Source organism: Myotis lucifugus, unplaced genomic scaffold (assembly GCF_000147115.1).
Source record: "Myotis lucifugus unplaced genomic scaffold, Myoluc2.0 scaffold_196, whole genome shotgun sequence".
Lineage (NCBI taxonomy): Eukaryota > Metazoa > Chordata > Mammalia > Chiroptera > Vespertilionidae > Myotis > Myotis lucifugus.
The window spans coordinates 1656606-1680451 of NW_005871244.1; the positions used below are offsets into that span (position 1 = coordinate 1656606).

The 23846-nt window shown below is 41.0% G+C and overlaps 1 protein-coding gene across 1 annotated transcript in view; it reads right to left on the bottom strand.

The window, feature by feature from the left end:
• The window catches only part of DGKK (diacylglycerol kinase kappa), a 125431-nt gene that overhangs the window by 18859 nt on the left and 82726 nt on the right, over nucleotides 1–23846 (bottom strand). Inside the window, exons 10-17 of the mRNA XM_006097234.3 lie at nucleotides 21299–21401; nucleotides 17627–17810; nucleotides 16788–16896; nucleotides 15866–16005; nucleotides 14886–14967; nucleotides 12939–13051; nucleotides 2369–2468; nucleotides 1207–1426 (exon numbers count right to left, since the gene is read on the bottom strand). Of these exons, the coding sequence (XP_006097296.1) occupies nucleotides 1207–1426; nucleotides 2369–2468; nucleotides 12939–13051; nucleotides 14886–14967; nucleotides 15866–16005; nucleotides 16788–16896; nucleotides 17627–17810; nucleotides 21299–21401 (1051 nt within the window). The remainder of the gene's footprint in view (nucleotides 1–1206; nucleotides 1427–2368; nucleotides 2469–12938; nucleotides 13052–14885; nucleotides 14968–15865; nucleotides 16006–16787; nucleotides 16897–17626; nucleotides 17811–21298; nucleotides 21402–23846) is intronic.

Sequence of the window (23846 nt, forward strand, 5' to 3'; positions counted from 1 at the left end):
CTTTTTCTGTCACCCAGCCAGTAAATGTGATTGTGAGTAGAAGCTGAGAGGCAGCTGTAGGAAGGGGGTGGGGCACGGTGGGAAACCCTCTGCTCTTCTACCTCTATTCTTAGCTCTGTTAATTCATTTACTCACATGACTTTTGCTATAAATGTGAGCCTCTAGGAACATGCCATTTTTTCACTCAAATGTCTCACCCATATTTGAGAAGTCTCCTTCATTTCACCAGTATAGTGTATAGCTCAGGTGCTCAGCCTATGCCAAAGCACATAGGTTCAATCTCTATCCTAGTAGGGGTGGCTTTTTCTATCCCATAGCCACAAACTGCCCTTCTAAATCTGACTTATGTGTTGATGAGTAGGCTGAGGGTTGGTTGTAATAAAATCATCACTAATTGGAAACTACTACAGAAATAGAGGCAAACTGACTGTTCAATTCTTTCACAATGCAGAAGGGATATTTCCTTTCTTTCTTGGAAATTTGGCTGAGGTTGTGTTTAAAGGTACCAAGGCAGAAGAAAATACCATGGCTAAAAGTTAAAGGACTTTTACATGGACATCTGCTCAATTTCAATAGCTTAGGTAGAACACACTTGGTCTTATACCATCTTCTGATCTATTTTTCAAAGAAGCATTCTGGGAAGAAGTGGGAACCAAAATGTTAAATTACGAAGTTGAAGGAGTTGAAAGAGTTTTCATACTGAGTTGAAAGCTTGCAACTTGTCATGAGTTTGGGAAATGTCAATCAATTTCAGAGCTGCCAGGACAACTCTCAGGGCCCTTGTGCTTAATTGATACTGTGCAAGACATGAAGAGATAAGTACTATTTTCCTTCTAAAATAGTCACAGGCTTGGTGGTTGGACGGAAACAGGAATGGGTGGAAAAAATTCATGGCTGGTGGTGGAAGCTGACAGAGCTTTGAACAGCTATAATTGTTTAGAATGAGCATTAGTTCCAAAAATAAACGAGTAGCAAGAGTTGAGTGCATGGGAGGTACGAGGAGCAAAAGCAGCAGCTTATCATAAGGACTGACACTTCAAATCAGCAGAGTCTGAGGACTGATTTTGGATGCTATGTGAATGCAGAATCTAGTCAAATTTTGGTAGTGGAGTCAAGTAGAAAACCTAAAGAGAGGGAAACCAGTAAATCATTCACTGGAACCTTCTTTTTTTCCTACCTCAATCTCCACAACCCTGGGACCCTTACCTTGTTCAACTTGGAATACAATGAGTTTCAAGGATTTCTGGAGATTCTTGGCTTTTGTGGCCAGCTCCAACTTGCACTTGGCTATGTGGTCTATTTGAGGGACGAAGGGCTTTCCATGTGCCTTGCTACTATCTGCACATACTGTTGCACTCTTCTCAACTGCTGCCTCCTCAGCCAGGACATCAATCAGGACATTGAGCTTGTCATATATTAAGTCGCTCTATATAGGGAGGAAGGAGACAGGGCATTGTTATAAGGGATCAGTGCTTGAAAGGACAGAATGAGGAGCTGGGGTGGTATGGGAAGAGGTGGGAAGGGGTAGTAGTTGACCAGGAACATTGAGCATAGAAAGTTATCTGTGGGGAGATGAAAGTTTGGGAAAAGAAATACTTGGGTAGATGTGATGAGATAACCGAAAAGTATTAGGGGATCAAACAGATTTCATTTGTTTCTGAAGAGCTGCAGGAACCAGTGCATGTTGCCAAGTTTTTCTCATGTCATATTGGCGTATAAAATGATATGGCCAACTTGAGGAAAGATAAATATTTCTGAATTTGTATTTTCACGGGCATGATTCTATGGATGTGGATATGTCCCTGCATGGGTGCCTGGTGTGTCTGCCTTTGTATATGTGCATGTTTGGGAATGTGCTGAATAATTATGGCTTGATTCCCAGCTATATCACTTAATAGTTTGTGATGAGGCAAATTACCTAAACTCCTTGTGCTTTTGTATTCTAAGACAATTGTGAGGATTAAATAAGTTAATAAATTAAAAGTGCTTAAAAGTTCCTGGCATAGAGTAAGTACTATTATAATTGTTAGTTATTGTTGCTGTTGTTAAAGTGGCAAATGTAGGTGTATTTCTAGTATGTATTTTTGCACATACTTTCAAGCATGTTCTGGTATACAACTGTGTGCATACATGCTTGGTGTACACTTGTGTCTAGATGTGGGCAGATGCTTGGCATATAGTTAGGTACATAGTACATATATAAGCATGAATAGTGCCACTCTTCATTTGGTGAAAGATGGAATTTGATGAGGTGGAGTTTTCCCCATCAGGGATGCTTACTAGTTGCTCCTCCCTGCTTTTCTTTTACAATTTCCAATAAGAAGCACCTGGCTCCACAGAGTGAAAGACAAAAGGAATGGAAACTTACTTTCAAAATCACAGACTCTATTGTTGCATTGTTCTGTTTTATCTGACTCCAGGTCTTTACAATATCAATCACAAAATCTTCCACTGCTGAGCACAGGAATCTGGAAAGATGAAATAGATAGCACAAGGTGACATGGACCATGAGATCTAGAGCCCTTCTTTCTTATAATGTTCCTAGAGGCGCAGTGCACAAATTCATGCATGGGTGGGGTCTGGCTGACCCTCCCTGATCAGGGTCGATCGGGGCTGGGCCACATGGGGGAAGGGGCCGCAGAAGGTTGGCTGGCTGGCCCCACCCCCGATCGTGCCAGTTGCCCAGCCACAATGCATGTCATAGCGACTGGTCGTTCCGGTCATTTCAGTCACTTGGCTTTTATATATGTACTAGGGGCCTGGTGCACGAAGATTCGTGCACTGGGGGTTGTGGGTTCCTCAGCCTGACCTGCACCCTCTCCAACCTGGGAGCCCTCAGGGGAACCCTCTCCAATCTGGGAGTTTCTGTCTATCTTTGCAATCATATGAGTGAATTGTCTGAGACCCCCCAACCCAGTTTGGTCTGTTGCTCACAGAATATTAAAGGCTTTTTTTTTCTTTGCTCCATTGGTGGAGATTTCCTGGAAGTTTTAGGATATCTTCCCTTTAATTTTTCCTAGACACTCTGATTTTACTTATGTCTCTCACCTTTGCTTTCCTTCCATCCCCCACCCACAACAGTAACTTGCTTCAGGCTCACTTTGCTCTAGTGTCTAGGAGATCCACCTGCCACCAGAACTATGATTCCCAGCATTCCTGGTGCTCCCCATGCTCTGGGCTTCTGCTTCCAGTCCAGGGGCTGCCACCAAAACTATTCCCAGAATTCCTGGTGCTCCCCACGCTCTGGGTTTTTCCTGACAGAGGGAGCCACATCCCCCCAAGCCTCCGGCTCTCCTGCTCTGCTCTCCATCAGGTGACCGAGGGAGCCACATCCCCCCAAGGAGCGACCAAGGGAGCCATGTCCCCCCAAGCTACTGTCTCACCCCTCTGCTCTGTGTATGCAAATTACCTGCCATCTTTGTTGGGTTAATTTGCATACTCACTCCTCATTGGCTGGTGGACATGGCTTGTGGGCTTGGTTGAGCGTAGGAAAGGGATGGTTAATTTGCATGTTTCTCTTTTATTATATAGGACTAGTGGCCCGGTGCACGAAATTTGTGCACTGGGGAGGGTATGTTCCTCAGCCTGGCCTGCATCCTTTCCAATTTGGGACCCCTTGAAGGATGTCCTACTGCCAGTTTACAGGGATTAGGCCTAAACCGGCAGTCGGACATCCCTCTCGCAATCCAAGACTGCTGGCTCCTAACCACTCACCTGCCTGCCTGCCTGCCTGATTGCCTCTAACCACTCTGTCTGCCGGTCTGCTTGTCCCCAAGTGCCCCCCAACCAGCCTGATCACCCCAAACTGCCCCCCCCTGCTGGCCTGTTTGCCCCTACTTTCCCTCCCCACTGGCCTGCTCATCCCCAACTGTCCCCCTGCTGGCCTGCTCACTCCAAACTGCCCCCCCCCCGCTGTCCTGATCACCTCTAACTGACCCCCACTGATGGCCTGCTTGTCCTCAACTGGCCCCCCTGCTGGTCTGTTTACCCCCAACGGCCCTGCCCCCCACCAGACTGATCACCCACAACTGCCCTCCCCGCTTGGCCTCTAACTGCCTCTAACTCGGCCCCGCCACCATGGCTTTGTCCAGAAGAACATCTGAAAGGTCTCCCAGTCTAATTAGCATATTACCCTTTTATTAGTATAGATGAATTATTTTATAGAATGGACATTTTATTACAGATGGTTTCCCATGGCATTTTTTCTAAAGAAGTAAAAATTACTTTAAAAAATGTTTCAGGAAGACTTTGAGAAATTTACAGTATCTGCTTTTCTTCCAAGAAAGTTGTCACTTTTATGCCAGAGTGAGAATTATTTGTATGCTTTGTATGTCAGCATTGGGCCACTGTGACTGGGGGGCACTTAGCTTGACTTGAGAGTAATTATCTTGCTCACTGGCTGGGAGGGAGGGTGTGTGGCAGAGGAGATAAATACTTGGTTCTGGATTATTCATAGATTGCTGACTTTCTGGATTGCTTGTGAAAGCCCCTCCTTTTATTGATGTCCACCTTCTATTGACAAACATCTACCCTGGTAGAGAAATGAGATGAAACTCTCTTTCTTTTCATTGTAAAAAACATTTGAATTCCTAAGGTGTGATAAGGCCTCCCAGCTATCCAGTCAAGGTACACATTTTAATGGAGGATGTTTCCACTCTTGAATAAATCAAAACAATTGTTTTTTTAATTTAAACTTTCTTCTATAACTGTTTTCTTGTTACTTAAAAGCTAGTTTTTTTTGAAACTACTTCCAAAGCTTTTCAAGCTGTATATGTCCTTGGAATGAATTTATAAATTAGAATTGAGCCCGGCCAGTGTGACTGAGTGGTTTAGCATTGACCTGTGAACCAGAAAGTCACAGTTTGATTCCAGGTCAGGCCACATGCCTGGATTGTGGGCTTGATCCCCAGTACAGGGCGTGTAGGAGGCAGCCGATCAATGATTCTCTCTCATCATTGATGTTTCTTTCTTTTTTTAAAAAAATATATTTTATTGTTTTTTTACAGAGAGGAAGGGAGAGGGATAGAGAGTTAGAAACATCGATGAGAGAGAAACATTGATCAGCTGCCTCCTGCACGCCTCCTACTGGGGATGTGCCTGCAACCAAGGTACATGCCCTTGACCAGAATTGAACCTGGGACCCTTCAGTCCGCAGGCCGACGCCCCATCCACTGAGCCAAACTGGCCAGGGGTCATCATTGATGTTTCTATCTCTCTCCCTCTCCCTTCCTCTCTGAATCAGTAAGAATATATTTGAGAGAGAGAGAGAGAGAGAGAGAGAGAGAGAGAGAGAGAGAGAGAGAGGAGTGTATATGTTTGTAAACAAAACATGTATTTGATGCTCTTAGAAAGTCTTATTTTCTTTCATTAAAACTTGTGCAGTATAGGGAACTCCATAGATTCTCTTAATTTGAAGAAAGTTAGAGGGAAAGGTACTAATTCAGAGTTCCTTGGGAAAATGTGTCACTTATATATATATATATTTTATGTTTATTTTTTTAAAATCAAAAACTGAAATATTTTCTATTCAGAAAATATATTTGGATCTATTCTATAATTTAAAACCTAAAATATCAATTTAAATATTTTAAAAATGGTTGGGATTTTTTTTTTAAATAAGTTAGGTTACTGAAGTTCTACATGTTACTGGATCACCTGGGATAATTTTCTGATTGGAAAATTAAGAATTATAGTCAGAGGGGAAGACATGAGAATTTTTAAAGAACATATTCAATTTACTTTAGAAGCCGAACCTCTCTTATCATGTGACTTATTTTGTATGTTTGTTAAACTATATTATCACATAAGCATTGCTGCTATTGGGACAAACAGTGACAGTTGATTCAGGTCATTTGAATGTCCACTGTCTGTTTTAATTTGTATGTTTGTTTTGACTCTGTCATATGCTTAAACTTCAGTGGGAAGTCATGAGAACCTATTATTTTTGCCTGCTCCCTCCTTTACTTTGGAAATATTCTTTTTTACTCAGGAGGACCTTAACTTTGATGTAAGGGATTGTTTCTGTTGCCAACTGTTTTCTTCCTTGCCAAGTAAGACAGTTGTTGTGAACTCTTCGTGATGCCTTTCCCAGGATATTTGCAGATGTGGTTGGGAAAAGTCATTTCATCCCCAACATTTGCATCTTAGGTGCTGAGGTGCTAGGGGTGCTATGGCAATACCTGGGAAGCAGGCCAGCCGGCACCCACGGCCCAGGGGTTCGGGGGGCGCCGGGGCTCTCTCTGCCTCCGATCGCCATGGCGATCATGGGCAGCGGGGCAGCAGTCCAGCCAGCACTCCCGGCCCCAGAGGTTGAGGGGGTGGCACCAGGGCTCTCTCTGCCTCCGATCACCATGGCGATCACGGGGCAGCCAGCACCCCCGGCCCCAGGGGTTCTGGGGGGCGCCGGGGCTCTCTCTGCCTCCGATCGCCATGGCGATCACGGGGCAGCAGGCCAGCCAGCACCCCCAGCCCAGGGGGTCCGGGGGTGCCGGCTGGCCTGCGCCCGGGCTCTGTCTCCCTCCAATCCACAATGTAATCACCGATCACCGGGCCGCCTTTGCCTGGCCCCCACCTCTTGCCTGCCGCCTGGGTTTCCGATCCCTTTCGCCTCCCATGATTGTGCCTATGTATGCAAATTAACCACCATCTTTGTTGGCAGTTAATTTGTATATCGCCCTGATTAGCCAATGGGAAGGGTAGCGAAGTTACAGCTAATTACCATGTTTCTCTATTATTAGATAAGATAGACTAGAGGCCTGGTGCATGAAATTTGTGCATGGGGAGGATCCCTCAGCCTGGCCTGCACCCTCTCCAATCTGGGACCCCTCGGGGGATGTCCAACTGCAGGATTGGGCCTAAACTGGCATTCGGACATCCCTCTCACAATCTGGGACCGCTGGCTCCTAACTGCTAGCCTGCCTGCCTGCCTGATTGCTTATACCCCTCTGCCTGCCTGCCTGATCGCCCCTAACTGCTCTCCTGCCTACCTAGTTAGGAGTAGTTAGATCACTCCTAACTACTCCCCTGCTGGCCTGATCGCCCCCTAACTGCTCCCCTGCCTGCCTGATCTCCCCTAACCACCTCTGCCTCTGCCCCCACCATAGTGGCTTTGTCTGGAAGGACGTTTGGAAGATGTCAGGTCTAATCAGCATATTACCCTTTTGTTAGTATAGATGAGTCTCCATCCTCCTCATCATCCTCCTCATCATTCTTCTCTCTTTCCAGATCTCTCCTCCCTCTGTCTGCTTTTCCTTCTCCCCTCTCTATTTTTTTCCTGATCCTTCATGTATTTATAGTAAAATGTACAAGTACCTAAGAGAGTTTAATTAGCATTTCATAGTCCTAATTACAAATTTTCAGAAAGCAGAATTCAAGAATTTCAGCCTGGGTCAAATCAGCTATAGTTCAAGGGCCTAGCTAATTTAGTATAAACATAATTATATTGGGGGAACTGCCCCTGTGGCACGTGTTTCTCAAAGGAAAGTGTTGTAGGCTTGGCAGTAACCTTCCAAAGAGTCCTGGAAGAATGAATGGCCCATATATTTAGAAGGGGAGAATGTGTTGTTTAAGCTAGGAAAAACCAGCTATAGTAGATACCATAGAGACCTTTTCTAGTGTCAGAGCAAAAGCAAGGTGTCCCTATTATAGTGAGTTATACTATGCTCTTGAATGGCATGAAATATTGTGTTTCCCTTCTGTAACCCTTTTTAAAATCTTTTTAAAAAGTTTTTATTTTTTAAAATTTCTTATATTACTATTTAGCTCCTCTATGCCCTCCTATACCTACCCCGCCCCGCAATCACCACACTGTTATCAATGTCCATGAGTTCCCTCTCTCTTTTTTTCTTTTTTGCTCAATCCTTCTACTCTCCAATCCCCCCTCTGATCAGAACTCTCTGCCTGCTCTCTATCTATGAATCTTTCTATATTTTTCTTGGTTGTTCAGTTTGTTCATTAAATTCTACATACTAGTATGAGTGAAATCATGTGTTGCTTGTCTTTCTCTGACTTGCTTATTATCTTTTTAAAATAAATTTAGAATTTTTCAATTAAAGTTTATATACAATGTTATAATAGTTTCAGGTGTACAACATTGTGATTAGACATTTATATAACATACAAAATGATCACCCCAATAAGTCAAGTGCCCATTTTACACCATACATAATTATTATAATACTAGAGGCCCGGTGCACGAAATTCGTGCATGGGAGGGGGGTCCCCTCAGCCCAGCCTGCACCATCTCCAATCTGGGACCTCTTGGGGGATGTCTGACTGCCAGTTTAGGCCCGATCCCCAGGATTGGGCCTAAACCAGCAGTCAGACATCCCTCTCACAATCCTGGACCGCTGGCTCCTAATTGCTCATCTGCCTGCCGGCCTGATCACCCCTCACTGCCTCTGCATGCCAGCCTGATTGCCCCTAACGTCCCCCCTCTGCCAGCCTGGTCACCCCCAACTGCACCCCCCTGCTGGCCTGGTTGGCCCTCACGCCCCTCCCCATCCCCCCGCTGGCCTGGTCGCCCCATGCAGCCTGCTGTTCAGTCGTTTGGTTGCCCCTCACTAACCCCCCTGTCAGCCTGGTTGTAGGCAGCCATCTTTTGAGGGTGTGATGGTCAATTTGCATATTACCTCTTTATTATATAGGATTATCTATTATATTTCCCATGCTGTATTTATATCCCCATTACTGTTTTTATAATTGACAATTTATACATTTTAATCCCTTTCTTTTTTTTAACCCAACCTCAACCCCTCCTGTCTGGCATCCATCAATTTGTTCTCTGAATCTATAAGTTTGCTTCTGTTTTGTTTATTCATTTATTTTATTTCTTAGAATCTACATATAAGTGAAATCGTATGGTATTTTTCTTTTTCTGTCTAACTTATTTCACTTAGCATAATACTCTCTAGGTCCATCCATGTTGCTTTAAATGACAGACTTCACTCTTTTTCATGGTTGAATAATATTCCATTGTATATATGTACCACATCTTTATTTATCAATGGACACTTAGGTTGCTTCCTTATTTTCGCTATTGGAAGTAATGCTGCAATGAACATAGGGGTGCATATGTCCTTTTGAATGAGTGTTTTGCATTTCTTCAGGTAAATGCCCAGAAGTAGAATTCCTCAGTCATATAATAGTTCTATTTTTAATTTTTTGAGGACCTTCCATACTGTTTTCCATAGTGGATACACCAATTTGCAATCTGAACAACAGTGCATAAGGGTTTCCTTTTCTCCACATCCTTACTAAGACTTCTTGTTTTGTTGATTTATTGATGATAGCCACTCTGACAGGTGTGAGGTGACATCACATCATGGTTTTAATTTGCATTTCCCTGATGATTAGAGATGCTGAGCATCTTTTCATATGTCTCTTGGCCATCTTTTGAGAAATGTCTATTCAGGTCCTCTTCCATTTTTTAATCAGATTGGGTTTTTGTTTGTTTTATTTTGTTGGGGGTTTTTTTTGTGTGTGTTAAGTTGTATGACTTCCTTATATACAGGGTGTCCCCAAATCATGTATACATACACATTAATAGCTGATAGCTCAATTGATGTTTCTTTTTTTCAGCCAGATTGAGCTTTGAACAAAGGAAATTCATCCTAAAATGCTACTGGAAGTTTGAAAATGCAGTTGAAGTACAAACACTGCCTTTATAATTACTCAAATGTATATACCCTTTAATAGCTGAAAACTCAATTTTCACTCCTTTTCAGTTATAACTGATTTGAAATAATGGGTGAAGCCAGATTAAGCTTTGAACAAAGAAAATTTATCCACTAAACTTTTTTTATCCTCACCTGAGGATATTTTCCCACTGATTTTTAGAGAGTGGGAGAGAGAGGGAAAGACAGAGAGAAACACTGATGTGAGAGAAACACATCGATTGGTTGCCTCCTGCACATGCCCTGAGCAGGGCCCAAGCTGGCAACCAAAGTACATGCCCTTGACTGGAATCAAACCTGGGACCCTTCAGTTCATTTGTATATAAGTAGCTGCTTTTCTCTTGCTAGTTTTAAGATTCTCCTTTTGCTTTTAATCTTGGCATTTTAATCAAGAGGTGTCTTGGTGTGGGCATCTTTGGGTTCATCTTGTTTGTGACCCTCTGTGCTTTCTGGACTTGTTTATTTCCTTCACCTGGTTAGGGAAGTTTTCAGTCATTATTCCTTAAAATAGGTTCTCAATCCCTTGATCTCTCTCTTCTCTTTCTGGTACCCTTATGATGCAAATGTTGGTATGCTTGATGTTGTCTGAGAGTTAAACTATCCTAATTTTTAAAAATTCCTTTTTTCCTATTATAATTGGGTGTTTTTTGCTACCTTGTCTACCAGATTGCTGATTTGATCCTCTGCTTCATCTAATTTATTGTTGATTCCTTCTAATATATTCTTCATTTCAGTTATTATATTCTTCATTTCTGACTGATTCTTTTTTATGTTTTCTATTTCTTTTTAAATGTTTCCTATAAGTTCTCATTGAGTGTGTCTATTCTTCCCCTAAGTCTATTGAACATCCATATAATCAGCACTTTGAACTCTACAACTGGTAGATTGCTTGTCTCCATTTCATTTAGTTCTTTTTCTGAAGTTTTGTCCTGTTCTTTCATTTGGGACATGCTTCTTTGTCTCCTAATTTTGGCTGACTTCCTTTGTTTCTATATATTTGGTATATTGGCTATGTCTCCCAGTCTTGGCAGTGTGGACTTATGTAATAGGTGTCAGAGGGTCACAGTCTCCCTGGTCACCTGAGCCTGGTATTTCAGGGGTTTCCCTTTTATTGGTCATGTGTGCTCTCCTATTGTAGTTGAACCCTGATTGTCGTTGGCATGTCAGTGGATGTTATTGACTCTCTGATTGACTGTCGATAAAGAATGGCCATAATTATAGTGGACAAGCTGTTGTGTGCGGGGCTGATCCCACTGAGTGGGATTTGCTTTTCTGGGGCTCTGATGCTTGTCAAATCTGGTGTGTCATACGTGAAGCTGTTTGGGTGGTGCTCTGGTGTGGTCTGAAGCTGACCACTGGGTTTATTGGTTCTGGGCCTCTTAGGAGGGGCTCTGGTGCAGGCCAAGTCAGCCACTGCCTCCATCCAGCCCAAGACCACCTGATAGGAGTTACAAAGGAATCTGTCGTTTGTTGCAGATTCAACAAACAGCACAGATTCAACTCTGTGCTGGTCTTGGAGGCCTCTGAGAGTTGTTAAGCTGTGAACTGAGGACAGTTGCCACTAGTGTTGGGCTTCAGGATGCTTAGTAAGAGGTTCGGGGCATGCCAGAGCCAGCTACTGCTTGCTTGGTGTTTATGGACCTTTGAGAAATTTTAAGGAAATCCACAACATGAGCAGTGGAAGGCAACTTGTGTTGAAAAGCTTCTGCAAGAGGTTTAGTCTGGGCATGGGTGAATTGGGTGGGGCAAGGTTTCAGCAAATCACCAGGGTGGGTGAATGGTCTTAACCAAGTTAATGGAGAGCTCATATTTGGCATCCACCTGCATCTGCTGCCTGAGTGAAGGGAGGTTTTCAGCAAAGGAACAGTGGCCTCTGCCAGCACTTCCATCCCAGAGAGAGCTGACCTGCCTCCTGCCCATTCAGCCCTGGCCTTTGAGCTAGTCAATTCAGCTCCTTCTTGTATGTCCTTGGTGCTTTTTAAACTGACACTCCAATGCTGGAGCTCAAAATGAGTGAATTTGTGAGCATATTAGTATGTGTGCAGTCCCTTTAAGACCTGCAGTGCCTGGGACTCCAGTAACCTTCCATATCACTCAGCCACAATCCTCACTAATTTTCATAGCCAGATGTTATAGGGACTTCCTTCCTGGCACTGGATCCCTGAGCTGGCGAGTTTGGTGTGAGGCTGGGACTACTCGATTCTCAGGCAGGACCAACACAGCCTAACTATCCCTTCTGTTGAAAACTGCCACACCACCCTGGGTGATTTGGCCCAGTGGATAGAGTGTTGGCTTGTGGACTAAAGGGTTCCAGGTTCAATCCCAGTCAAGGGCACATGCCCAGCTTGCGAGCTCAATCCCCAGTAGGGGAGCACGCAGGAGGCAGCTGATCAATTATTCTCTCTCATCATTAATGTTTCTATCTTTCTCTCCCTTCCTCTATGAAATCTATAAAAATGTATTTAAAAAAAAAGAAAACTGCCACATCATGAGTGAGGGAACTGCTACCAGTCTCAATATGACTTCTTCTTTGCATCCTTAGTAATAGTAATTCTGTTCAGCTAGCCTTCAGGTGTTCTCAATAATGGTTATTTTGCAATTAAGAAAAAAATTTATTGATTTTTACAGAGAGAGGAAGAGAGAGAGAAACATCGACATGAGAATGAAACATCAATCAGCTGTCTCCTGCATGACCTTTACCAGGGATCGAGCCCACAACCTGAACATGCGCCCTGACTGGGAATTGAACTGGCAAACTTTCAGTGCATGAGATGATACCCAACCAAATGAGCCACAATGGCCAAGGCAGTTGTTTTGTAATTTAGTTGTAATGTTGATGTGGTCATGGGAAGAGGCGAGCACAGTGTTATCTATTCTGCCATCTTGACCAGAATTCCTCCCTTTTTTCCAAATCTCTGGTTTGTTATTTTGTCTTTTTGAAGTAGCAGGACCCCTTACCCCAATCTCATCTTTTTATCCTGATCTTTTTATTCAGTAGGTTTGAGTAGGGAGAAATTTGATTTGGAAAGATAAACATATACAGCAGACCCTCAAATAACATAATATTGTTTAATGTCACTTTATTATAACATCCATGAGATGCTGTCGGAACTTAACTCTTTTTTATATCAATTAGCCTATGGTAAAACTGATTTCACTGTAAGTGAGGATTTACTGTACTTTCCTTGGCCTCAACACCCCAAAGTGAGGATTTACTGTACTTTCCTTGGCCTCAACACCCCAAAGTATTCAAATGAATCCTACCTCTGACTGAAGACAGCCCATGAGGTTGGGATGAACATCTCTGTAGGATACTTGGCCTTCAGGATTTTGTTCAACTCAGTGGTTGCAGATTCTAAGTGTTGGATGGCAGCAGCCTAGGGGGAAAAGGAGTGTTCATACTTGGAACCTTAGCAATGTGACACAGTGTGCTGCCCATCCTCACTCCCTCATTATTTCTTACTGACTCTTTACCATCAACTCAGCTGCCTCTCTGGAAATAATCATAATTAAGGAATTCTTTTGAAGATCCTCATAGATAATCTTAGCTCTGTGGTCATTCTAAAAATAAAAGATCCATATTGTTTCCTCTCATTTAAATTAATATAAACGCATCTAAAGGTGATAATATTTGTTCCTTGTTTCAAATGAACAATCTCATATTACATAGATAGTAAATAATAGATCTGCAATTTGAACCCACATTTTTCCAGTGCCAGAGTATCTCCTCTTATATAATAATATTAGTAACTAGAGGCCCGATGCAAAAAAATTTGTGCAAGGGCCTTGGCCCCTGCCACCATGGCGGCCGCCTCTGCCTTGGCCCCCACCCGCTGTGGCTTTGAATGGAAGGAAGGACGTCAGGAAGTACATCTGGTCTAATTATCATATTACACTTTTATTGTTATATATAATAATAGCATCTACTTATATAGCATATAGCACTTACTATGTGCCAGGCTCTGTTCTAACCTATATATAGTAGTCCTTATAATAAGGATTGTTATTATCCCAGTTTCATAGAACAGAAAACTGAGGCACAGGAAAAGGGGAAGCTGATAAGTAGCAGTCAGGATTCAATTCCAGATAGTCTGGCTCTTGAATCTGTAATTTTAACTACAACTTGTGTCTACTGAGTCCTGATGATCCTATCTCTTTAATATATCTTAAATGAGTCCACTTCTCCTTATCTCTGTTACCACTTCACCAGTCCAAATCATCATTATTTTTTATCTAGACAATTACAGCATCTTCTGTCTTTCTCCTTGCTTCTAATCTTTATTCCTTCAATTATTTCTCCACCTACCATGGAACTCCCCTGCTTAAAACCTTTCTATTAGATAGCAGAATGGATAGATGGATAGATTTGTGATAAAGTATAGTAAAATAGTAATGGTAGAATCTACCATTTAAAATTTCTATGTGTTTGAAAAATTTCCTAATAAGGTTAAAAAAAACTTCTATAATTCTCATTGTTCTTAGGATAAAAGTTCAAACTTCCCACCATTGTTTACTAGGTTCTTCCTGGCCTGCCCCTGATTACTTCTCCAGTTTCATCTTTAGTAGAACTTCCTGTATATGTCCTGGCCCCTATGCTTCAGCCATTATGAATGCATTTTAGTTGTGTGAATATTCCATGCTCTCTCTTGCCTTTGGAACAACACACACTGTCCCATCAATCCAGAAGAGGCCTCCTCTTTCCCACTATCCCGGTTAACTCTGGTCCTTAAATACCTTCTGAAATGGTAGCTATTTTGAGAAGCTTTCCCTGATTTCCCCCAGACTGGCTTAGGTACACCTGCTGGATGTTTCCACCCTTGCTACTTCTTTATATACTAACACTCATACTACTTTATATATATTTTTTCTACCACTGCAACTATTAGCTCCTTGACAGCATGGACTATCATTCTTCTTTACCAACTAGCATATAAAAACAGCTCCTAGAAGAGTATCTCACACTTAGTAGTTAATTCATAAATATTTTCCATAACTATTTTGAGTGGATGAAAAAGTAAATGGCTGAATGAATTATGCCCACAGTACCTATCACCATTTTTGGTAATAGCTGTTGATTGACATGTCCCCAATTTTCAATGATCGCATTCTCATCAAGCTCATAGAAAACACAACAGCTTCTCTCTGGATTTTGCCTATCATTTCACTGTGCAATAAAGATGTTAGCTTGAAATACAGCTGGGTAGTAATTACCTCAAATTGGGGTATATCCATTTCAACTTGCCCTCTTAGCAATGGGGTTTGTCTGGGAGTCTCACGGATCATCACACTCCATCTGAAATGAAGTTCAAAGACAGACAGATATTTAGGACTCTGTTTCATTACAGGCTCGTATCAGTGTTTCACATGTGAAAAAGAGATAAAAATGTTTATGTGTTGGGGAGAGATGTAGGGGATGCCCAAGCTATCTCAGGTAACCTGACCTCAAGATATACCACAAGGTAGGGGGGGGTCCTCATGACTTCCCTAGAACAGTGTGATGGAAAGAATTCCATCATAGGGTTCTCAGAGAGCAGTGCTTCTTAACCAGAGGTAAATATCAAGATCACCTGAAGTGCTTTTATAAAATACACATATCAGGCCCTATCCAAGACCTACTGAACAAGAATCTTTGTGATAGGGCCCAGCTTGGTATCTTGAGAAAGCACTCCAGGATATCCTCATGGGCAATCATATATCAAATACTATGCCCCAGTACAGAAAGCCTTTCTTATCAGAAGATGGCAATACTCTATCTTCTGTAAAGCAGAGACAGTTTAGGCTAATTGTGTATGAACTCTCATTTTTTTAGTTTCTTTGATAACTTAATGAAGGTGTGTAATCGTTTCTATACTATTCTAGAATAGAATAGAGAGATGGACGCTTCCCCAAGGAAAAAATATGCTCACATAGCTATGCAATTTGAAGAAGGTTCACAGAACCCTTGAAATTTACCCATGGGGATGTTGCCTTAAGATATTTTGAGTTAATGAGGGGCTTTGGTGATGTTTGAAGGATACATAGGAGGCCCTGGTTTCCTAATAGCCAAGCCCCCTACCTCCCAAACTGCCCCACACTGAATACATAAAGGCTCTGTGAGAGAGATTAAAGCATTCCTGATTGAGATGATGTAACTGGGAATAACTAGTGTACAACTGGAAAAGGCACAATGGCCTGATCTTTCAGCCACTCACCTGTCTAGAATCCTCACACTAGCCTGCTCCACTCTGTTGAGGATGTTCAGAGGTGACTTGTTTTTGTTCCAGAATGCACCCCAGCCTAGGACACGGGCCAGATCATTGCCGGTTCCAAGCGGGATGACTGCCAGCTGACACTGCAAGAACAAAACCAGGTACCCTTTTCAGACAGAGCTATGAAGATTCACCCAAAAAAGAACACAGAGGCACTCTTTGGGAAAGATTGTGGTCTCAAAGCCAGAGGCAATAAGGGATTTATGATTCTGGGAAGTATGTTAGGAAGATGTTTGAAATTGATTGAAAATTTCCCAAAGGAGTTGGGCCCCACTCTTGGCCATACAGAGCCTACCCAGTAAATGGAAGAGTTGATGGAATATGCTAATATGTATAGCTATGTTTATAAAAGAAAAATATAGTCACAGGTTTCTATTTAGGCTGGGCCAAAGACGTGAGGTGTCTTAAGAGACAAAGCTACTGGATTCAGAAGAGCAGAATGTTACTTAGGGAAAAGGGGGGAGAGGTAGAGGAAAGTTTCTGCTACTCTTGAGACTCAAGGAAGAAAATCAATTGCCTCAGGAGGTGGAGGAAATTAGGGGCTGAATGTTGCCTGAGGCCACTTCTTTTTTGTTTGCTCTCCTCCCCTTCAAATCTTCACTTTGGGTGTTGGAAAATAGAGCACTGCTCCTTTTTTCTTTCCCCCTGCTAACTCCCTCATTTCTCTATCCACATGTAGATAACCAGAAAATGGTCTAGGTGAGCAGGCTTAGATTGGAAATCTACCAGTCAGGTTGAGTATGAAACCAATGGGAAACATGTATTTTACAGACAGGGAGAGTGAAGACTAGGGACTTTTGGGGATGAGAAGCACCACACCCCAGTCTTCCTAGCAATGGGTAAACTGAGTCAGCTAGGGACTCACCCTTTCATGCAATCCTAAGGCATCGATCAGAGATAAGACCCAGCTTACACTGCCATCTCCACCACAAACCACAATGCGAAAGCGAGCAAAGTTCTTGAACATGGACAGCCTGGAAGAAAAAGGAGAAAAGAGAAACATTTAATGGACTACTGGGTTTTACAACTCTTTCCTACAATGGTCTAAGGCCCAAGGACTGTTCCTTCTTTACCCTGCTAACAAGCTACATCTTTTTTCCCCTTAGCCACTATCTCTCTGTGTTCCTAAAATTATAGTCAATGCTTCCACAGGCAGTCCTGGAGGCCTTGCCTCAACCCATACTAATCCTGTGCCTAACCTTGCTCTGGAAGCTACTAGTAACCTAGCTAAATCTAACTGCTGAGATCCAAGAAGAATGTCTCACATGGTGGCCAATGGGCTCACAGAAGCCAGGGCCGAACAGCCAGATGGTCCTCAAATTAAAGAGGCCTATAGTAGAGATATAATTATTTGGCCCCATGAAGGGGGGGAGGGTGGAGAACGAGTGACAGGAAAGATTGACAGCAATATCCATTTGCTTCCTCTGTGGTAAGGAGACAGTTTTACTTCTTCTTACTAGAAAAGGTGGAGCAAATCTGAGAGTAGGATATGGGCTTGAAAGGATTTCTGGGAGAGGGCTAAAAGTCCTCCAAAATACCAGTCAACCCAAAATACTCTGGAGTTATGTGTCTGTGTCCTGGCTTCAGAAAATAGATATTTCCTGCCCAGATACTAGAACTAATTCCAGGAAGCCTATCCTAGTCTAGAATGTGTAAAAGGCAAAGCCTTCTATATAACCACTATATCCCTTATGCCATGCTTACCCGGCTTCAGGTCCACCCTTCGACAGGTCAAACACTTGAGATGGGTTAAGGTATTGCTTAAATTTTCTGAGGAAGATAACTCCTTGATGATCGCCACTTTTGGAGTTGATGAATATGAGAAGGGGGCATGAACAGGCTGATGACCAATCAAGATTCCAGAAGTCTGAAGATACTACTAATTGGCCTGATACAAAGAGAAAAAGAAAGAAAAAAAGAACAGGGTCATTGAGATGGAAACAAGATATAACTTAATATCAAATTTTGAAAACACTTTTAAAAAATAGTTTTATTGAGGTACAATGGATACACAAAGAACAATTTCTAAGCCAGCTAGCCAGTCATGCACCAAATTTTCAGGGCTTGCTAGGATTCAGCTAAGGGGCATCTGCTATGTCCTTTCAGTAGTATAGCTTGGAAGTAGTTACTCTCCCTGAACATGTTATCCAAAAGTAGTACCCTTTTCAATATTTTTTAAACAAAAGGTAATATGTCAACACAATAGTAGTTAAAACATTAATTCATTTATTCAAAAATATGTATTGAGGGCATTCTCTGTGCTCGTCCTTGTTATATTCTGAGAATACAGTGGTAGACAAGATAGCAACAGTCTCTGATCTTGTGGAACTTGTATTCTAATGGAGGTAGACAGAGCATAACACATAAATGTAATAAATAATGTGATATGAAGAAAACTAAGTAGGAAAAGGGAATGGAGACTGGAGGGGGTGTTATTTTAGACAGGTGGTCAGAGACAGCTTTCCTGTAGAGGTGACATATGAGATGGGACTTGCATAAAGTGAAGAAGTAAGCAATGCAGATATCTGGAGGAAGAATTTTTTTTTGGGGGGGGAGGGGGGAACATGAAACATAAGTGCTAAGACGCAGAGAAGAGACACTGTGTGAAGTGTCTGAGGACCAGCGAAGAGAATAGCATGGCTGATGTTGAGTGAGTAAGGGGAAGGGTGGCAGAAGATGATGTCAAAGAAGTGACAGGGACCAGATATAATGACAAGAATATGTTAGAGGAAACAGAAAATAAAGTTGAGACTATTAAGTATATACTTGAAATACTAGGGGTCAGGTCATATGATATATGAAGAAAAAATATATTTTAACAAGTGGTATCTTTTTATATCACATAACCAAATTGAGAGATAAAAAATCACATAATCATATCAATTGATGCAAAAAAAAGCATTTGACAAAATCCAATACACTTTCTTGATAAAAACTCTTAGCAAAGTGGGAATAGAAGGATCATACCTCAACATAATAAAAGCCTTATATGACAAACCTACAGCCAACATCATACTCAATGGACAGAAAATAAATTAATTTCCCCTAAGAACAGGAATAAGACAGGGATGCCCACTCTCACCACTCCTTTTCGACATAGTACTGGAAGTGCTAGCCATAGCAATCAGACAAGAAGAAGAAATAAAAGGCATCCAAATTGGAAAAGAAGAAGTAAAACTGTCATTATTCACAGATGACATGATATTGTACCTGGAAAATCCTAAAGACTCCATCAAAAAAATACTAGACTTAATAAATGAATTCGGCAATGTAGCAGGATACAAAATTAACACCCAGACATCTGTGGCTTTTTTATACACCAATAATGAACTCACAGAAAGAGAAACAAACAAACAAAAATGCATTTTACCATTGCATCAAAAAATTAAGATACCTAGGAATAAATTTAACTAAGGAGATAAAAGACCTGTACTCAGAAAACTACAGGACATTGGAAAAGAGATAGAGGAAGACATAAACAAATGGAAGAATATACTGTGTTCATAGATTGGTAGAATCAACATCATTAAAATGTCCATACTACCCAAAACAATCTATAGATTCAATGCAATCCTCATTAAAATACCAACAGCATATTTCACAGACCTAGAACAAACTCTCCAAAAATTCATATAGAATTAAAAAAAGACCCCGAATAGCCACAGCAATCATGAGAGAGAAGAACAAATTTGGAGGGATCAGAATCCAAGATAGCAAGCTATATTACAAAGCCACTGTTCTCAGAACTGCCTGGTACTGGCACAAGAGCAGACATATAGACCAATGGAATAGAATAGAGAACCCAGAAATTGACCCAAGCCATTATGCTCAATTAATATTTGACAAAAGAGGCAAGAGCATACAATGGAGTCAAGACAGTCTCTTCAATAAATAGTGTTGGGAAAATTGGACAGATACATGCAAAAAAAATAAAACTAGACCACCAACTTATACCATACACAAAAATAAACTCAAAATGGATAAAGGACTTAAACATAAGACAGGAAACCATAAAAATCTTAGGAGAATCCACAGGCAGCAAAACATCAGACATATGTCATAGCAATGTCTTTACCGATACAGCTCCTAGGGCAATGGAAACTAAGGAGAAAATAAACAAATGGGACTACATCAAAATAAAAAGCTTCTGCACAGCAAAAGAAACCATCAACTAAACAACAAGAAAGCCCACTGCATAGGAGAACATAATTGTCAATGTTATATTTGAGAAGGGCCTAGTCTCCAAAATTTACAGGGAACATATACGACTTAACAAAATGAAGATAGAAAATCCAATCAAAAAATGGGCAAAGGACCTAAATAGACAGTTTTTGAAAGTGGACATACAGAAGGCCAAGAGACATGTGAAAACATGCTCAAAGTCACTAATCATCTGAAAGATGCAGATCAAAACAACAATGAGGTACCATCTCACACCTGTCAGAATAGCTAGCATCAAGAAATCAACAAAGGACAAGAGCTGGCGAGGATGTGGAGAAAATGGAGCCCTCTTGTACTGCTGGTGGGAATGCAGACTGGTGCAGCCATTGTGGAAAACAGCATGGCGTTTCCTCAAAAAATTAAAAATGGAACTTCCATTTGGCCCAGTAATACCACTTCTAGGAATATATCCCAAGAAAACGGAAACACTGGCAGTCCCAGTTAGCATTTCCCCCAGAGTTAGGAACATCTGCATTTGAGGAAGGCCAAGTTGGTCCAGAGAATCTTGTGAACGTGATAAAAATTGGGTGGCACTGTAGATTGAAATGTAGCAATGTCAGGCAGATTCATAACCCGGTAAATACTTATATCCACAAGATTGCTTTTGTATAGGCTGATGTTAATTTTAAGGGAATGTCCTGTATTATTCAACAATTCTAATCAATTCAAATGAAAACATAGAAGGCTAGCTTGTCAATTTGAAGTACCCAAATGGGCAGATGCATCAACAAGACAAAAAAAAAGGATAAATTTTAAGCTTGACCTTTAGGCTTGAGGACATACATTGCAGCAGAACAGGACAATAGAAACTTAGTTTAGCAGCATCAAGTGTGAAAAGGGATTAGGGGATTTATTTGACTTTAAGCTCCAAATGAGCCAACAGCCTGAAAGAGCCTTTCCAATTCTGATCATTCAGAAACAATTGTGACAGAGACTACAGAGAATATGCCCACATACATATATACCATAAATATAAACATTCACCACCCCAAAGGTCTAAAGAGAAATGAATTGTCTCTATACATATGCATATTCCTACTCCTCAGAAATATTTGACTGGCTGAGGAGAATAATTTAATTGAAGTCCTTTTCTCTAATTTTTTCACCTTCCCTTCCTCCCCAGTGTATTTCTGAGATTAAAGTTTAGCTACTCACCATCTCCTTTAGGGTCGCTTAGGGCGGTGGGAGGAATGATTGATTTTCGGTGGCGCCCAAACCAACATTCCTTGGAAAACCGTCTTCTACAGTCGTCATGGACCTGAAATGACATGAGAAGAAAATAACATTGATCAGTCTTGAGTTCCAATTCCAAGATTTGAGCACATAGTTTTCAAATCTCCCTTTCTGCGATTTAGTGCCATACACATACCCCTGGCTCAACCTGGATACCCTCTCTCCACCTGGAGCCTGTACCATCCCTGAGTGAGGCCTCTGAACTCAGTTTCTTTCAAAGGTGGCTTTCAGCAGATACTCATCATAGGCACTGAGAGGACACCACTCTTAAGGTACAAACTTAGTGTCCTACAAAGTGGGGAATTTACCTGCAGCATGAGAATGCTAATCCTAATAATATGCTATTACAGTTTAATCCTTACAACAACTGTGTGTGGTAGAGAAGACATTAAGTTCATTTTAGAAATGAAGATACCAAAGCTCATAGCAGTAAAGGGTTTTGCTCAAGGTCAAACAGCTGGGAAGCGACAGAGCTGAGACTCTGATGTCTTCCACACTAGTGGCCATTTTTCTGAGATTTATGACATCTTCAAGCACCACTTCCTGGACAATTATACCATTCTTAGAGGACATGAACCTTGCCTAATTATGCAAAAACAATGAAAAGACAACCAGAGGATACCAGAATCTTTTTTATTTCAGATTATAATTGACATACATTATATTAGTTTCAGGTATACAACATAATGATTTTATATTTATATATATTGCAAAATGATCACCACAATTAGTTAACATCTGTCATGTTACATAATCACAAACTTTTTTTCTTATGATGATAATTTTTAAAATTTAGTCTCTTGGCAACTTCAAGTGTACAATATAGTATTATTAATTATAGTCACCATAGTGTACAAAAATTACATTAATTACTTTATTACTTTATTTATTTATTTATTTATTTATTAATTTATTTAATAACTGAATAAACTTTGATATCCTTCACTCATTTTGCCCACACCACCACCTATCTCTGGCAACAACCAATCTGTTCTCTATATCTATGAGCTCTGTTTTTTGTTTTGTTTTTTAAATATATTTTTATTGATTTTAGAGAGGAAGGGAGAGGGAGAGAGAGATAGAAACATCAATGATGAGAGAGAATCATTCATCAACTGCCTCATGCACGCCCCCACTGGATATAGAGCCTGCAACCTGAGCATGTGCCCTTGACTGGAATCAAACCTGGGACCCTTCAGTCTTCAGGCTGAAGCTCTAACCACTAACCCAAACCTGCTAGGACTGAGCTCTGTTTTTAAAAGATACCACATATAAATGTGCTAAAACAGTATTTGTCTGTCTCTGACTTATTTCACTTAATGTGATGTCCTCATATTATAGAAAATGTCTAGATTTCTTTCTTTTTAATCTTCCATTGTGTGTGTATATCACATTTTCTTGATTTATTTATCCATCAATGAAAACTTAGGTTATTTCCATATTTTGGCTACTGCAAATAATGCTTCAACGAACATAGCCATACATAAATCTTTTCAAATTAGTGTTTTTATATTTTTTAGGTTAAACATCCAGAAGTGGAATTGCTAAATATATGGCTGTTCCATTTTTTATTTATTTGAGAAACCTTCATATGTTTTTACATAGTGGCTGCATCAATTTACACTCCCACCGATAGTGCACGAGTGTTCCCTTTGCAACACATACTGGCTAATACTTGTTTTTACTTGTCTTTTTTATAATAGACATTCTAACAGGGTGAGGTGATATCTCAATGTGATTTTGATTTGCATTTCACTGATATTAATGAGGTTGAGCATCTTTATGTGTCTGGTGGCCATCTGTATGTTTTCTTTGGTGGAAAAAAATGTCTATACAGATCCTCAGCCCATTTTTAAAAATATATATAATTTTATTGATTTCAGAGAGGAAAGGAGAGGGAGAATGAAATAGAAACATCAATGATGAGAGAGAATAATTGATTGGCTGCCTCCTGCATGCCCCCTTCTGGGAATCGAGCCCACAACCCAGGCATGTGCCCTTCACTGGAATTGAACCCTTCAGTCCACAGGCAAATGCTCTATCCATTGAGCCAAACTGGCTAGGGCATCTGAGCCCATTTTTAATTGGATGTATTGAGTTGTGTGTTTTTTTAAATATATATTGGATATTAACTCCTTATCAAATATACAATTTTCAAATATTCTTCCATTCAGTAGGTTGCCTTTTCATTTTGTAGATGGTTTCTTTGCAGTGTAGAAGCTTTTTAGTTTGATGTAGCCCCATTTGTTTATTTTTGCTTTATTTACCATTGCTTTTAGTATACAATCCAAAAAATCATCACCAAGACCAATGTCAAAGAGCTTACTGCTTATGTTTTCTTCTAGGAGTTGCTTGTATTTTCTTCTAGGAAATGTCTTTAATCCATTTTTTTTAAAAAGCTTTATTGTTGAAAGTATTATATAGGTCTTCCTTTACCTCCATTAACCTCTTCCAGCCCACTCCCATCCTC